Raw genomic sequence first — 15574 nt, forward strand, 5'->3', positions numbered from 1 at the left:
TGCACCTTTTACCCCTTTGCCCCTTCATCCTTGGAGCCCCTCCCCAAATGTCGCCACATCAGAGAAACCTTTCCCCACCGCCACCGCAGACTCAGTCTGGTGTTCCCTTGTGCGCCCAGAGAAATGGGACAGCGCCTTGCCCGTCGTAACACTTGCCGCACTGCCCCTACTCGAATCTACCTCCCCTGCCAGACCCCTTCCTTCTTGGCGATGCAGCCTGGCTCTTGTTCTTTCTGCCCCAGAACGTAGTCCTGGGGGTAGCAGGCATCAACAAATGTATCTTAAAATGAGTAAATGGAAGACTGTAGGCATTAGGTAGATGCTGGGTGTGTGGAGGGTCTGGATTGTTGAGAGTTCATTTGAGAGGGCTTCTTGGAGGACAGACTGAACGGGCTTTGGTGTGGGGGAGAGATGTGATTTGGTGCAGTGAGAGGATCCTGGGGAAGCACCAGAGTGACACATTCTACCGATTTAACGATCCTTGAACAACTTCTATTGTCAGGCTTCATGCTGGGCACAGGGGACCTCAGTCTGCACTCAAGTTGCTTGCCCTGCAGTCGACAAGGAAGACAAGAGAGGTGGTGCCAGTGTAGAGTGCCGAGTGTCACACGGTGAGCACACAGACATGTGGCAGTGCGGAGGAGGAGTACTCACTCCAGGGGAGAGTCAGCGTTCCCAAAGAGGACCACCGGCCAACCCGAGAGCAGAGGGAGGGCCGGAGCCAGGGGCAGTGGAGAGAGGAGGCTGGGGGCTGAGCCAGCCTCATCATAAGGGCTTGTACACCAAAGGAAGGAGGTGGACTCCATTCCCGGGGGAATGGGGAGCCACTGACGGGCTTCCGCAAAGCTCGGGAGTGACACGATCTAGTCCTGCAGGCCAATGCTGCGCGACGCCTCAGCTCTGAACCCCTCCTCAGAGAAGTCTTGTCTGAGCCCTCTGTCAGGCTGGACCCTCTTCCATGCTCCCCTGGCAGCCTGGTCGACTCCCCTTTTCTGGGCAGGGTTGAACACCTCTGCTGGCCTGAGCTCCTTGAGACACGAGGCCAGGTCTTAATCGTCTCCATGTCCCAAGCACCAGGCGCTCATTCTTGCTCATGACCAAATGTTTGTTGAATGAATGGATTGCTCCTTTCTTGTCTGGATTTCTAGAGCCCTTACTCTCAGGTCCACGTCCTTTTACACCCGGAACCTGTGCATTATGTTGAAAATAGCATTTAATTGCGAAAGAGGAGGCCCAAGTCAAGTCCTGGCTCCATTTCACGGGGCCAAGTCACTTGACTTTCTTGAAACCTCAGATTCTTCATCTGTAAGATGGGGTACCTTCGTGAACAGAGGCTGGGAGTCCCCACATGCATGCGTGAGTCTTGTGTCCCTGGGTAGACTGTATGCTCCGTGAAGGTGTTCCCCAGCACCTAGTGCAGTCTGAGCTTACAGGGAGCACAGTGCTCAGTCCTGTTGGTTGGTAGACAGCAGAGTGCAGAGTGGAGGGGAAGGAACACCTAAGGTGAAGTTGTAAGCCCTGTCCTGCCACTTCTGTGTGACTTTGAGCAAGGTTCTTCCCCTCTCTAAGTCTTCCTTGTCTCATCTGGCAACTATGGATATTAACCGTCACTTGGCAGACCTTATGGGCCAATGGAAACCATAGACATGAAAATGCTTCATGAATGAAAGAGATGATAGAGTAGATAACCGATCATTAATTAAAAACAAAAAGACAAAAAAACAACTCAAGGAGTACAGATGAGGTGTGCGTGGCAATTGGTAGAAATGCCCACAGGCATCTGCTGACTACCCCTGACAGGCAGAGATGCTGGGTTGCTGCCCTGGCAGCAGCTGGGCTGGGGACAGAGGTGTTTGGTCTTGCTGGGGTCAGCCCTGGGGTGCAGGAGAGACCGGGAGGGAGGGGTTCCTGAGGAGGGACTGAGCAGCCGGCCTTGGCTCTCCTTCCCTCCCGGATTTCTTGGGCAGCGTTCTTCTGTCTTAGGTTTTGAGGGGTCTCAGGAGTCCTGATGGCCTTGGTGAATGGGACCTGCCTGGGGGAGCAGTGAGCCCCTTAGTGCTGCCTGATCAACTCCCAGTTCCAAACTCCCAGTCTAGCCCCCTCCTCCCGGCCTCCGACATCTTGGTGGCAGGGCTTATGGGCCCTAATTTGTCTTAAGTCCAGCCTGCGGCAGAGACAGGGGCTGGGCAGAGGGAGTCTCAGCTTCCTCACCTCTAAAATGAGTGAGGATGAAACGAGAAAGCGGCTGCGACAACACCTCGGAACTTGCGTATTTTATTCAGGTGCAGGATTGCTGTTTGTGGGCAGCGTGTTTATGGTGACCAGTGGGGTGTCCCTGTTTCAGGGAGCACTGGGGCTCTTTCTCCCCAAGAAACTTGGTGCCACAGGCCATTTATGTGTATGGAGTGCAGGTTTGGTGTTGGAGGCAAAACAGAGCCGGCCAGGCTATGGAAACAGGCAGGGCCAGCTGATTCCCTGGGCTCTGAGGGGCCCGGGGCAGGGCCGCTTCCTCTTGGGCAGGATGAAACCGCCCCGTGGGGCTGGCCCCCTGAGCTCCTCCTTGGCCTCCTACCCCACAGACCGCCTCCTTCCGGACCTGTGCCCCCGGCAGAGGAAACACCAGACTTAGAATCCAGCAGGCAGGATTACCTTTCACTCACTGAGGATGTGATTTGAGCCATTATATCTCCATTTCTCTGAGGCTCAGATTTTGCATTCATCAAATAATGACAGCACCGTCTCCTGAGGTCGTCAGGATCAGGAGAGAGAACAGAGTGAAAGGTGCCTTGTGCGCCGTTTTGTGCTGGACGCATTCATCTCTTGTCTCTCATCTCTTCCCCTGTCGGAGCTGGGCCTGATGTTCTGGCTGGGGCTCGTCAGAACCAGGACCTCGGGGCACCCCCGCTGCAGCCCCGTCCTTCCGAGGGAAAGAGCAAGGCCTGCAGGACAAGGGAGGCTGACTCTGCAGTGGGTCCCTTTCGTGCTTTCTACCCCTCGGGTAGCCTCTCGCCCCCTGGAACATTCCTGGGGGTGAGGGGCTTGCCCTTTCCCAGTGTTATTTTTTATTCCTGTGGGGCTCCCCTCACAGGAATAAAAAATATGAAAAGTAGCTTTGTAATTTTTTTTTTTTAAAGGGCTCACCTATGACAAAAGGCTCATCTCCCAGATAGGGGAAGGGCCCATATCCCTCATACCCTGGGCCATGGGGGTACCAGGAGGGCCAACCGTGGGCTGGAGGGAGCTCTGCACTGTAGGCAAGGGGGCAGACGGAGGGGTTGGAGACTGTGGCTGTACTGGCGTGGGGGCTTTGCTGTTGTGCCCTCCCAAGACACCCGTTTTTAGCACCTTGGTCTTTACCTCCTGGTGTCCTCCAGCTACCTCCTGTCTCATTCTAGTCAGTGAAACAGTGTTGGGAGGGTACAGTTCTGGGATGAGGTCCAGGGAACAGGAGCTGCCTGGTCCTGGGGGCCTCTTTTGGGACACTTTGACCTTGGGAACCCCTGACCCCTCTCCCCGGAGCCTCAGATCCGTGCACCAGGTTCTTCCTGACCAACGACCAGATCCATCTCTATATGAATGAGTTCTCCTGGAAGGACGTTACCAATGCCTTGTCCCTGGCCAACATGATCCTGGGGCTCTTCTCCATCTTCTGCAGCGTCTGCAAGTAGGTCTGGGGCCCAGGAGGATCTTAGCCGAGAGCTGGAGCCAATGGCATGCAGGGAGGAGCGGGGAGCCTAGATAGCCAGGCACTGAGGCCCAGGATCAACCGGGGGCAGAGAAAGGGTAGTGACTGGGAGTCAAGAGGCCAAGATCCTGGCCTCAGCTCTACTACCAGCCTGATATGTGACTGTAGGTCGCATCCCTGAGCCTTGGTTTCTCCATCGTTAAAACAAGGAGCTCGCACTGTGATCTCTAGGTTCCTTCCAGCTGTGGCAGTCCGGAATGGTCTTTATGAGAAAACCAAGAGATTCTATTCTGGTGGCCTTTACATAATCCTTGGGGTAGGCAGGCTATCATGAGAAAGTTTTGATTCTTAAATTAGAACATATGATCTGGGGAATATTTACAGTCAGCACTATTATGGAAAATCTGGGACATGTTTATAGGCCCCTAAAAAGTTGTAAGCAAATTATATTTCTACAAATTGAATCATATTTCAATGCCTTGGCAAATCAGTTTTTTTTTTTTAATTTTTTTTTAACGTTTGTTTATTTTTGAGACAGAGAGAGACAGAGCATGAACGGGGGAGGGGCAGAGAGAGAGGGAGACACAGAATCGGAAGCAGGCTCCAGGCTCCGAGCCATCAGCCCAGAGCCCGACGCTGGGCTCAAACTCACGGACCGCGAGATCGTGCCTGAGTCGAAGTCGGATGCTTAACCGACTGAGCCACCCAGGCGCCCCTCATATCAGTTCTTTAAAGATAAATCCTTTATAATGCAGCCTCCTAACTTGTTTGATTCTCTATAACCATCAGCAAGTGACTTCTCTGGATCTGTTTCTCATCCATTAAATCATTTTACCTGATGATGTTTGAGTTCCCTTCCAGTTAAATTTTATGATTCTCTAAGTCTGGATTTCTGGGGGTCTTATAAAGTAGAGCATATCTACAGCAGAAAATCTCTAACTTCTTAGTTCAGTGCAATCTTCTGGGAGTGTAGCTAAAAAAATTTTTTTTTAATGTTTATTTACTTTTGAGAGAAAGGGAGAGACAGAGGCATGAGTGGGGGAGGGGCAGAGAGAGAGAGATACACAGAATCCAAAGCAGGCTCCAGGCTTTGAGCTGTTAGCAGAGAGCCCAACGTGGGGCTCAAACTCACAGACCATGAGATCATGACCTGAGCTGAAGTCAGACACTTAACAGACTGAGCCACCCAGGTGCCTCAGTTTTGGGAGTGTCATTTTAATGGCACGGTGGTGGGCCCATTTCCCTTTAGACACATAGGTATGGCTCTAAAGAAAGGTAGTGCTGAGCTTGTTTGGAGACAGCCGAAGCCTGGGGTGAGGTTCTCTGCTTCTGCTTGGTCATCCAAGCATTGCCATCAGGGTGTAGACTTAGGAATGGCATTCTAGGGCAGCCTTGCCTGAGACTATGGTGGCTGCTTTTAGAGGGGTCTGGGAGCATGTGCTGGACCAAAGCACAGAATCCTTGAATGTAAGATCTGAAAGAGATCTTGGAAATCATATAGAGCATCAAAATATGTGAGATAAAAAAACAGAACTGCAAGGAGAAATGGGCAAATCCGTTATCGTAGTTGGGTATTTCGACACCCCTCCATCAGAAACTGACAGATCCATTTGGCAGAAAATCAGTAAGGAGATAGTTGAACTGAACAGCACCATCAGTCGACTGGATCTAATTGATATTTATAGAGTATTTTACCCAATAACAGCAGAATACACATTCTTCTCCTCACACTTTTGGGCTATAAGACATACCTCAACAAATGTAAAAGAATAGAAATCATATGAAGTATGCCCTCAGATCCCATGGAATTAAAGTAGAAATCAATACCAGAAAGATAACTAGAAAATCCCAAAATATGTGAAGGTTAAGCAACACGATTCTAAATAACACATTAAAGAAGAAAATTATTTTGAGCTAAAAGAAAATGAAAATACAACTTATCAAAATTTGTTGGGGTGCCTGGGTGGCTCAGTTGGTTAAGCGTCCGACTTCGGCTCAGGTCATGATCTTGTGGTCCGTGAGCTTCGGGCTCTGTGCTGACATCTCAGAGCCTGGAGCCTGTTTCAGTTTAGTGTCTCCCTCTCTGCCCCTCCCTTGCTTGTACTCTCTGTCTCTCATAAATGAATAAATGTTAAAAAAAATTTTTAAAAAACCCAACTTATCAAAATTTGTGAGATGCGGTGAAAGTGGTAGTTATAGTGAAATTTGTAACATTGAATGCATGTATTAGAAAAGAAACCTCTGTGAAAGACAACATCAGGAGAATTAGAAGACAAGCTATAGGCTGGGAGAAAATATTTGCAAAAGGTACATCTGAGAAAGGACTGTAAAATAGACAAAGCTTAAAATTCTTCAATAAGAAAACAAAGAACTCAATTAAAAAATGGGCCAAAGACCTTAACAGAGACCTCATCAAAGGAGATATACAGATGGCAGTAAGCATGTGAAGATACTCCACATTGTATGTTAGCAGGGAGATGTAGTGAGATATTACTACACACCTACCGGCCAAAGGAGTTGCCCAGAACACTGACGACATCAAATGCTGGCAAGGACGTGGAGCAACAGGAACTCTCATTCATCGCTGGTGGGAACACAAGATGGTTCAGCCGCTTTGGGAGACAGTTTGGCAATTTCACAAAGCTACACCTAGTCTTACCATATGATCCAGCAATCACACTGTTTGGTATTTATCCAAATGAACTGAAAACTATGTCCACACAAAACCCTGCACTTGGATGTTTATGATGTTTAATTTACAATTGCCAAAACTCGCAAGCAACCAAGATATAGTCTAATAAGTGAATAGATGAATAAACTGAGGTATTTCCAAATTTTCCAAATAATGGAGGATTGCTCAGTGCTAAAAAGAAATGACCTATCAGACCATGAGAAGGCACAGAGGAATCATAAGTGCATATTACCAAGTGAAAGAAGCCAATATGCAAAGGCTATATACTATATGATTGCAGTGATATGATATTCTGGAAAGGCAAAAATATCAAGATAATAAAAAATCAGTGATTGCTACGGGACGGTGGGGGGAATGAATAGGTGGAGCACAGAGGATATTTAGGACATTGGAAATAATCTTCATGATAATATAATAACGGATACTCATCATACATTTGTCCAAAACCATAGAATGTACAACACCAGAAGTGAACCCTAAGGTAAACTACGGACTTTGGGTGACTATGTGTCAACATAGGTTCATCCTTGGTACGTGTCAAGAATTAGAATGTACTGTTCTGGTGAGTGATATTGATCATGTGGGAAGCTATGCATAGGTGGGAGGTGGGGGGGGTAGATGGGAAATTTCTGTAGCTTCCTTTCAATTTTGTTGTAAACCTAAAACCTCCCCCAAAAAATAAAGCCTTAGAAAAATTGGGAAAAAAAGGGAGATAGAAATCAATAGTATAAGGCTTCCACCTTAGCAAACTAGGGGGAAAAAAAAAAGCATGTTAAATCCAAAGTAAGCAGAAGAAAATAATAAAAATGAGAGGGACACCTGGGTGGTTCAATCTGTTCAGCATCTGATTCTTGACCTCAAGTCAGGTCTTGATTTCAAGGTCGTGGGTTCAAGGTCCGCATTTGGGCTCCACGCTCTGGGTGCAAAGCCTACTTAAAAAAGGGGGGGTGGGGGGCCACCTGGGTGGCTCAGTCAGTTGAGCGTCCAACTTTGGCTCACGTCACGATCTCGAAGTTCGTGAGTTCAAGCCCCACATTGGGCTCACAGTGCCAGCCTGTCCACACAGAGCCCGCTTCTGATCTTCTGTCTCCCCTCTCTGCCCCTCCCCTGCTTGTGCTCTCCCCAAACTAAATAAATATTAAAAAAAAAAAAGAGCAGCCATCAATGAAATTAAAAATAAGAAATCAGTAGAGACGATCAACGAAACCCAAAGCTGATTGATTCTTTGGAAAAATCAATAAAATTGATAAGCCTCTAGGCAGGCCAACCAAGAAAATAAAGAAAAAAAGAGAAGACACAAACTACCAGTATCGGAAATGCAAGAGAGCCATCACTACTGATCTCATGGACTTTAAAAGGATAATGAAGGAATATTATGAACAACTCTGTAAGTGACGTAGCCTAAATGAAAGGGACCAATTCCTTAAAAGTCATGAGTTACCTAAACTTGCACTAGGAGAAGTAGCTTATCTGAATAGGCCTCTATTAAATCATTTGGCACAACCCCCTCACTTTCCAGATGGAGGAAGAGAGGCCTAGAGGGGTAGGGAGTGGTTTATCTGAGAAACCACAGTGAGATGGTTGCAGAGGCTGGGAACATAGGACCCCTGTGCCCTCAGATATGCCTGGGATTTAGAGTTGGAAGGGACCTTAGTGATTATCTAAGGGGCTCGAGGCACCCCCTTTAAGACTGTGGGTTGAGGGGCGCCTGGGTGGCTCAGTCGGTTGAGCGTCCGACTTCAGCCAGGTCACGATCTCGCGGTCCGTGGGTTCGAGCCCCGCGTCGGGCTCTGGGCTGATGGCTCAGAGCCTGGAGCCTGCTTCCGATTCTGTGTCTCCCTCTCTCTCTGCCCCTCCCCCGTTCATGCTCTGTCTCTCTCTGTCCCAAAAATAAATAAACATTGAAAAAAAAAAATTAAAAAAAAAAAAGACTGTGGGTTGAGAGTATGGCAGGGGTGTGTGTGTGTGTGTGTGGAGGGGTTGCCCAGTGCAGCCCATGACACAGCTGTCCTGTCGGCGCCTGCTGCCCTACACTTCAGGAAATGCTACAGTGCCTCCTGGATGCTTCTGATCAGCTTCCTATTAGACATGGCAGTTGGGACGATAACCAGACACCTCAGCCTCTGCTCCAGATCGGGTGAGTCCAGGCCTCAGACCACTGATCCTTGACCCCAGGAGCCCATCTCGGGTCTCCCTCCATCTTCTCACATCCAGCAGGCTTTCAGGAGTCGGCACTCCTGCTCACCTCCCTCCGAGGACAGCAGAAACAGCCGGAGAACCATCCCGGAGCCCTATAGTCCAGATCTAGGCCCTCCCCCCGCGGGCTCCCCTGTTGATCGTCAGCCATCCTTGCCCAGGCCGCAGTTTCCTTGGCGGTGCTGCCTCCCCGCTAGGGGTGCCCCAGGAATTGGGAGTGGGTGGCGGCTGCGGTGCTTGGGAGGGGGGAAATGAAAAATCACCCCAGCAGAGCGGCCGGTTTAAAATACAAGAAAATATTTCCATGTAAGAGTTTGCTTGAAAAAAAAAGGGTTCCGTGGCTTGTGAACTTGTATCCAGTTGTGGTCCAACCCTGGATGTTAAAGGGCGGGAAAACTAAGACCTGAGAAGGAAAGATTTGCCTCAGGCCGCATGGTCCATGTGAGGCAGAGCCAGGAGGCCCCCTCCCCGCCCCGCCCCCATCCTTGATCCCTAGGGGAGCAGTTGTTGCTCTCTGGGACCTCAGTCCCGGCTTGGCACCCCTGCAGCACCCCCACCACAGGGGACTAAAGTGCAAGACAAATGAGCATAAGTTCTGACCTCGACCTCCTGGCCTGGAGCAGGGGTGGAGCTGAATGACTTTGCTGTCTTCACCACCTTTGGCCTGGCCTCAGCCCTGCTCCTAGGCGTGGATGGGCCTCTGAATGCGTTCCTGGCCGTCATCTATGTGTTAGCTGCTACCTTCCGCCTGTGTTTTTATTCAACCGGTGAGTGGACCCCAGCCTTGTAGCTAAGGGTGGGGAGCCACGGAGGGGCGCTGTTGGATGCCAGAAGCCTTGGGGGGGGGGCGGTAACTGACTCCTCCCCTCCTCTTTGGTTCCTTTCCCTTCCTTGTCCTGTGCCCCAGGCCCACTGGAGGCTGCAGGCTGCACTGGCAGAGACCTGGAGAGGGGCAGGGGCCCATGGTTCTCGGACCAGCTGTGCCTTTTTCTCATTGTATGACCTTTGGGTGGTGCACAGAGACTCACAGAATCCAGAACTAGAGGTCATCCTCCACAGTTTTCTACAACAGATGGAGAAACTGAGCAAGGCAACCAAGGGCGGTTGCCTTGCCCAAGGTCACAATGCAAGGGGGCATAGAGGTGGACTAGAAGACCTCAGAGGACCCTCCTGCAGAGCCTTCCTTGGTGCTGGGGCCCATGCCTTGTCCCAGCCGCCTGCTTCCCCGTGGGGATTCGGCACAGAACCCACACACCATCTCTGCGAACGGCTGACCGCTTTACAGCCTGCCATTGCCTGGCGAGGAGGGGGATCTGGAGTGGGTGGCAGGGAAGACCCAACGGGCTGGCTTTGCTCAGCGGGAGGCAGCTGATCTCCACCTCTTCCTTCCCTGGCAGGTGTTCCCTTCACATACAAGGGTCTACCCTGCCGCTATGCTTCCTGTGTTTTGGCCTCCACCTGCCTTCTGACCAGAGGCAACACGTTCATTCTGTCTTGCATGGCCTCACTTATGATTCTGTTCATGGTGGACCAGAGCTACTATCCACGTGATGAGATCCTGGGGTCTGAGAACTGGAAAAAATTGATGTATCTGGGGGGTGAGTGAAAATACTGCTTTCAAATGGCACCAGTGCTGGTCTATTATCACTGCTGCTCATGGCCACCCTGTACCTCGCCCCCACACTCCCGATCTCCCTTACCCTGTTTTATTTGTGTCCATGGAGTTTATCAGCATCTGAAATGTATCTACTTTTTTATTGTCTATACACACTAAAACTGCCCCCAGATAGAGGACTCTCTTTCATTCGTGCAGTAATCCCTGGGCCTAGCATTGTGCCAACCACGTGGTAGATGCTCAGTAAGTATTTGTTGAATGCTGTTAAGTTCAATCAGGAACACCTACCATATGCTGGATACTGGGAACCAAACTGATAAACTAGACAAACCCTTCCTGCCTCAGGATTCACAGTCTAATAGGGGAGACAGACCCCAACCAAACAGTGGCAGAAATAACTAGAAATGCATAGTTGTTGGTTTTTTTTAAGTTTATTTATTTATAATGACAGAGAGGGAGAGAGGCAGAGAGAGAATCCAGCAGGTTCCATGCTAACAGGGCGGAGCCCGACGCGGGGCTCAAACCCATGAACTGTGAGATCATGACCTGAGCTGAAACCAAGAGTTGGACGCTAGAAAGGCATAGTTTTGATGCGTTGTGGAGCACAGGGTGCTCTGAGAAGGGGACTTAATGAGACTGAAATGGTCTGAAGGGTGGAAAGGATGCTTCAGAAGGTAACATTTAAATGGAACCTGGGGGAAGGTGGTCAAAGGTACAGACTTCCAATTATAAGTTCTGGGGACGTAATGGACAACATGGTGACTACAGTTAACAATACCATGTTGTGGGGAGCCTGGGTGGCTCAGTAGGTTAAGCGTCTGACTTTGGCTCAGGTCACGATCTCACAGTTTGTGGTTCAAGCCCTGCCTCGGGTGAGCATGAACCCTGCTTTGGGTGAGTCCCACTTCTCTCTCTCTCTTTCTCTCTGCCCGTTGTGGGATTCTCTTTTTCTCTACCCCTTGCTCACTTGTGCCCTCTCTAAAAAAAAACAGGGTGCCTGGGTGGCTCAGTCGGTTGAGCGTCCGACTTCAGCTCAGGTCATGATCTCACGGTCCGTGAGTTCGAGCCCCGCATCGGGCTCTGTGCTGACAGCTTGGAGCCTGGAGCCTGCTTTGGATTCTGTGTCTCCCTCTCTCTCTGCCCCTCCCCCACTTGTGCTGTCTGTCTGTCTCTCTCTCAAAAATAAATAAACATTAAAAAAAAAGAATATTGTATTTGGAAGTAGATAGGAGAGCAGATCTTAAAAGTTCTTGTCGCAAGAAAGGGAAATGGGTAACTGTGCAGTGGCAGACACTAACGAGACTGCTGGTCGTGTCACAATACGACCACACACAAATATCGAATCATTACGCTGCACACCTTGGACTAATACAGTTTTGTGTTATATGTCCATAATATCTCAATAAAACTGGAAAAAATAAAAAAGGTGACCTTCAAGATGACTGGCTAGGTGGGTGAGAGAGGTAGTTCAGAAGAGAAAACGGCATTTTCTAGGCTCTAGGCTAGAAGGTGCTGGGTGCGGTCGTGCAGCCGTGTGGCTGGAACTTGCTGAGAGATCCTAGTGATACATACTGAGTCCGTGAAGGGGGTGGGTTTGGGGAACTGATCCTAGCGGCAAAGGGGAAGCCTCCGAAGGGACTTCTGAGCAGCGGTTTTAAGTGGCCACTTGGACTACAATGCGGGGACCAGATGGCGGGAGACTGAGAACAAAGAGGAAAAGTGACTTGCTGTCATATGAGAAGTGGTGGCAACAGAGCAGACGAAGGGACTTCAGATGCATGTTGGGAACAGAACCGATATTGAGGAAGCCCTGAGGTCCTGGCCACACTGGGGACCTGGCGGATATGTCCCTAGAGTTCTCCCTGACCTAGGGCCTCCTTCAAGGAATACCAGTGTTTCTTCTTTTGGGATGTGCTCATGGGGACAAGACAAACATCTACAGGGATACTTGGTTTCTTTCTTTATTCCCTGTGGGTCCAGTCTGGTTCATAGGGTCCCTGTTTCCATCCTGACCGTCCTTTTTTTTTTTTAATTTTTAATGTTTATTATTTATTATGAGAAAGAGAGAGAGAGACAGAGTGCAAGCAGGGGAGGGTTAGAGAGAGAGGGAGACACAGAATCTGAAGCAGGATCCAGGCTCTGAGCTGTCAGCACAGACAGGGGCTCAAACTCATGAACCGTGAGATCATGACCTGGGCTGAAGTCGGATGCTTAACCGACTGAGCCACCCAGGTGCCCCCTGACCTTCCCTTTTAGGCTCATACCCTTTCTCTGTACCACCAGCACCGACGCCCCTGCTCAAGTTCTAGGCAGTGGCTCCTCTGTGGCCCAGCTAGCAGAGGCAGAACAGTGTTGAGAAGCATCTGGGTTTGCTGCTAAACAGACCTGAGTTCAAGTTCCAATGCCAGGACGCGTTAATTGCATCAACTTGGGCTGATGACCTCATTATTTTGAGTTTAGTTTTCTTCATCTATAAAATGAAGCCAATAATTCCTACCTCAGGATTCTTGAGATTAAATGGGATAATGCAGATCAATCCTCTGGCACAGATGTGTCCTGTAGGGAAATTTCTAGTCCCTTCTTCCCTCCACCTGCCCTCCTATCTCTCAGCAACAGTGTTTCCCACAATGCTCTTTGCTCCTGTAGATACTACGGCTCCCCTTTTCTCCCAATAAACCATATGCTTGGCCTCAGCCTTCCTTGGATTGTCTTGGCTGTGAGAATAAAGGAGGAAACTGTACCTCACAGATTTCGATACCACTTAATACCAGAGCCCAACTGGACAGATTCCAAAATGGCCACTCTTGATATTCCTCTTACCTGGAGTGCAGCCAATCACCTTTTTAGACGGAGGTTCCGTCTCCCCCACAGAGCTTCTGAAAAGCCGGCCTGTGGCTGGGAGACCTCATGTCACGCATTTCCCAGGACAACTCTGGTTTAAAATATTGTCCCATTGCCTCAACAGATCAGTGACTGTTCTGAAATATTAAGCATTCCAAAGCTCCAATACATCTCTGTAACTGAAAGTGGCCTTCTGTCAGATCATATGTTCTGATTTCTCTTGAGGAATGTATGGTAGTTATCCCCACGGAAACGATGTTGCCTCGTACTCTCCAACCCTCTTTGAGCTTTCCGAGGCTGTCTAGTTTTCACAAGTCAGGCAGACACGGCTTTGAATCAAGACCTTGTACAGGTTATATCCCCTCTGTCTCTTCATCTGAAAAACAGACTGGATTCTCAGTCACAGAATTATTGTGAAACGTAAATGGAGCGATCTTTGTAACATACCTAGCAGATTGTCTAGTGCAAAGTAGATATTCCACAAGTGTTGGGGCCCTTTTGCCTGTCGGTAGTGTATCTCAGATTCAAATGTGTTGGGGGTCCCCCAAGACCACCCCAGGTTCAGTGGTTCTCTTGGGGATTCACAGGATGCATATAGTCATACTCATGGTTAAGACTTATTACAGCAAAAGACACAAAGCAAAGGCAGCAAAGGGCAGATGAAAGGGGCAAAATCTGGAGGAAATGAGGCACAGCCCCTCAAGTGTCCTCCCTGTGGGGCCACCCTGCACAAAACTGTGACAACACCCATGAAAGTCTTGTGTACCTGGAAGCTCTTTAGAGACTCAGGGTCCAAGGTTTTTATAAGGGCTGGCCACATCAGCACCCTAGACCTAGCAGTACCAAAATTCTAGACTTACACAGAAGGAAATCAACACTCAGCACAGTCTAAGGACGGGGAACCATTCTTGCCCATTAGGGAAAGTTCTATATTAGAAATAGACTCTTTTTTTAATGTTTATTTTTGAGACAGAGAGAGACAGAGCATGAAGGGGGAGGGGCAGAGAGAGAGGGAGACACAGAATCCGAAACAGGCTCTGGGCTCTGAGCTGTCAGCACAGAGCCCGACGTGGGGCTCGAACTCACGGACCGTGAGATCATGACCTGAGCCGAAGTTGGATGCTTAACCGACTGAGCCACCCAAGCGCCCCAGGAAAGTTCTATATTGATATAGGGAACTGTTTACTAGCCATGTTCCTGGACTCCAGTTAAAGGCCAACCTGGCAAGCAGGCCGGCCTTCGTTCATTCATTCGTTCGTTCGTTCGTTCCTTTCTTTTTTATTTATATTGAGAGACAGAGTGACCAGGGGAGGGGCAGAGAGAGACGGAGAAAGAGAATCCCAAGAAGGCTCCATACTGTCTGCATGGAGCCCAATGCAGGGCTTGAACTCACAAACCCAGGCACCTTGCAAGCAGGCCTTTCTAAAGAGAGCTGTCCCAGGTCTGCTGTGCTCTTCTGCATATGTGTAACATTGTATTGCCCACTATCACATATTAAACTTGACACAATTGGGAATATATATGTCATTCATATATATATATATTTTTTTCTTTTTAATGTTTATTTATTTTTGGAAGGGGGGAGGAGAGAGTACAAGTAGGGAAGAGGCAGAGAGAGAGGGAGAGAGAGTCTCAAGCAGGCTCCATGCTGTCATCACAGAGCCTCACACAGGACTCGATCCCACTAACCCTGAGATCATGACCTGAGCCAAAATCAAGAGTCGGACGCTTAACTGACTGAGCCACCCAGGCGCCCCTGGGATGGATGGAGATATATACATATATTTCTAACAAGGGGTCTGGACAACTCAAATTTATTCTCGGCTAAGACTGATTTCTGATCTGAATTCAACCAAATGGAACCTGAGTTTGCATTACATTATAATTATCTAGTTACAAAGAGACAAAACCTCTTAAAGGCAGGGCTCGGGTCTCGTTGGTTCTTGTTTCTTAGGCCGATGAGTAAAAACTGAAGGATGGGAGGATGGGGATGGGAGAGAAGAGGGCGGGAAATACACGAAGACAGCTTCATAGACATGGAATGTTTGCCTTTTTTCTCCCTCCAGGTGTCATCATGCTGCTTGTGTCTCCATTCTCCCTAACTGCTTTTTACTGCCTGATGTGGTCGCTGTCCTACATCTTCTTTCCAGATGCTCTGTGGGGCAAGGCAGCATGCTTCAAGCTACAGCAGCAAAGAAAGTGAACAGCTTCACCCACTCCCACTGGCCTCTGTGGGGTTTGTGCCAGCATATCGGGCGAAGCCTTGCCTTATCCTCACTAAATCTTTCTTTGTCCCTATGTCTCCTGTGTGCTAGATACGTGTGCCTTGAACCAAGGCAACCCACGATAGAGCCAGTGGCCTTCACTTCTTCCTCTTTACTCCGGGTTCTGAATCCCTTGGGGACAATAGCCATGTCATATACAACAGAATTCTTTCCAAGATAAAGTTGGGTTGGGTTTGAGTTCCAGCCCTGTTACCGGCTGGGTGATGTTGTGTACTAAGGTCAATCCCTTGGAGTGGGGTGAAACCCTTTAGCATTGGTAT

General features: G+C 49.2%; 1 protein-coding gene across 6 annotated transcripts in view; it reads left to right on the forward strand.

Moving 5' to 3' along the window:
- The window catches only part of TMEM269 (transmembrane protein 269), a 26051-nt gene extending 10724 nt beyond the window's left edge, over positions 1–15327 (forward strand). For 3 of the 6 annotated variants that reach the window (XM_045035651.1, XM_045035646.1, XM_045035648.1), the window contains 6 exons: positions 503–611; positions 3520–3664; positions 8417–8514; positions 9197–9340; positions 9971–10171; positions 15096–15327. In XM_045035651.1, the coding sequence (XP_044891586.1) occupies positions 3573–3664; positions 8417–8514; positions 9197–9340; positions 9971–10171; positions 15096–15232 (672 nt within the window). In that variant the 5' untranslated portion in view covers positions 503–611; positions 3520–3572 and the 3' untranslated portion in view covers positions 15233–15327. Of the gene's footprint in view, positions 1–502; positions 2782–3519; positions 3665–8416; positions 8515–9196; positions 9341–9970; positions 10172–15095 lie in introns of all 6 variants that reach the window. The other 3 variants (XM_045035647.1, XM_045035649.1, XM_045035650.1) reach the window with 2 other exon arrangements.
- Positions 15328–15574: the final 247 nt, after the last annotated feature.

Source organism: Felis catus, chromosome C1, assembly GCF_018350175.1.
Source record: "Felis catus isolate Fca126 chromosome C1, F.catus_Fca126_mat1.0, whole genome shotgun sequence".
NCBI lineage: Eukaryota > Metazoa > Chordata > Mammalia > Carnivora > Felidae > Felis > Felis catus.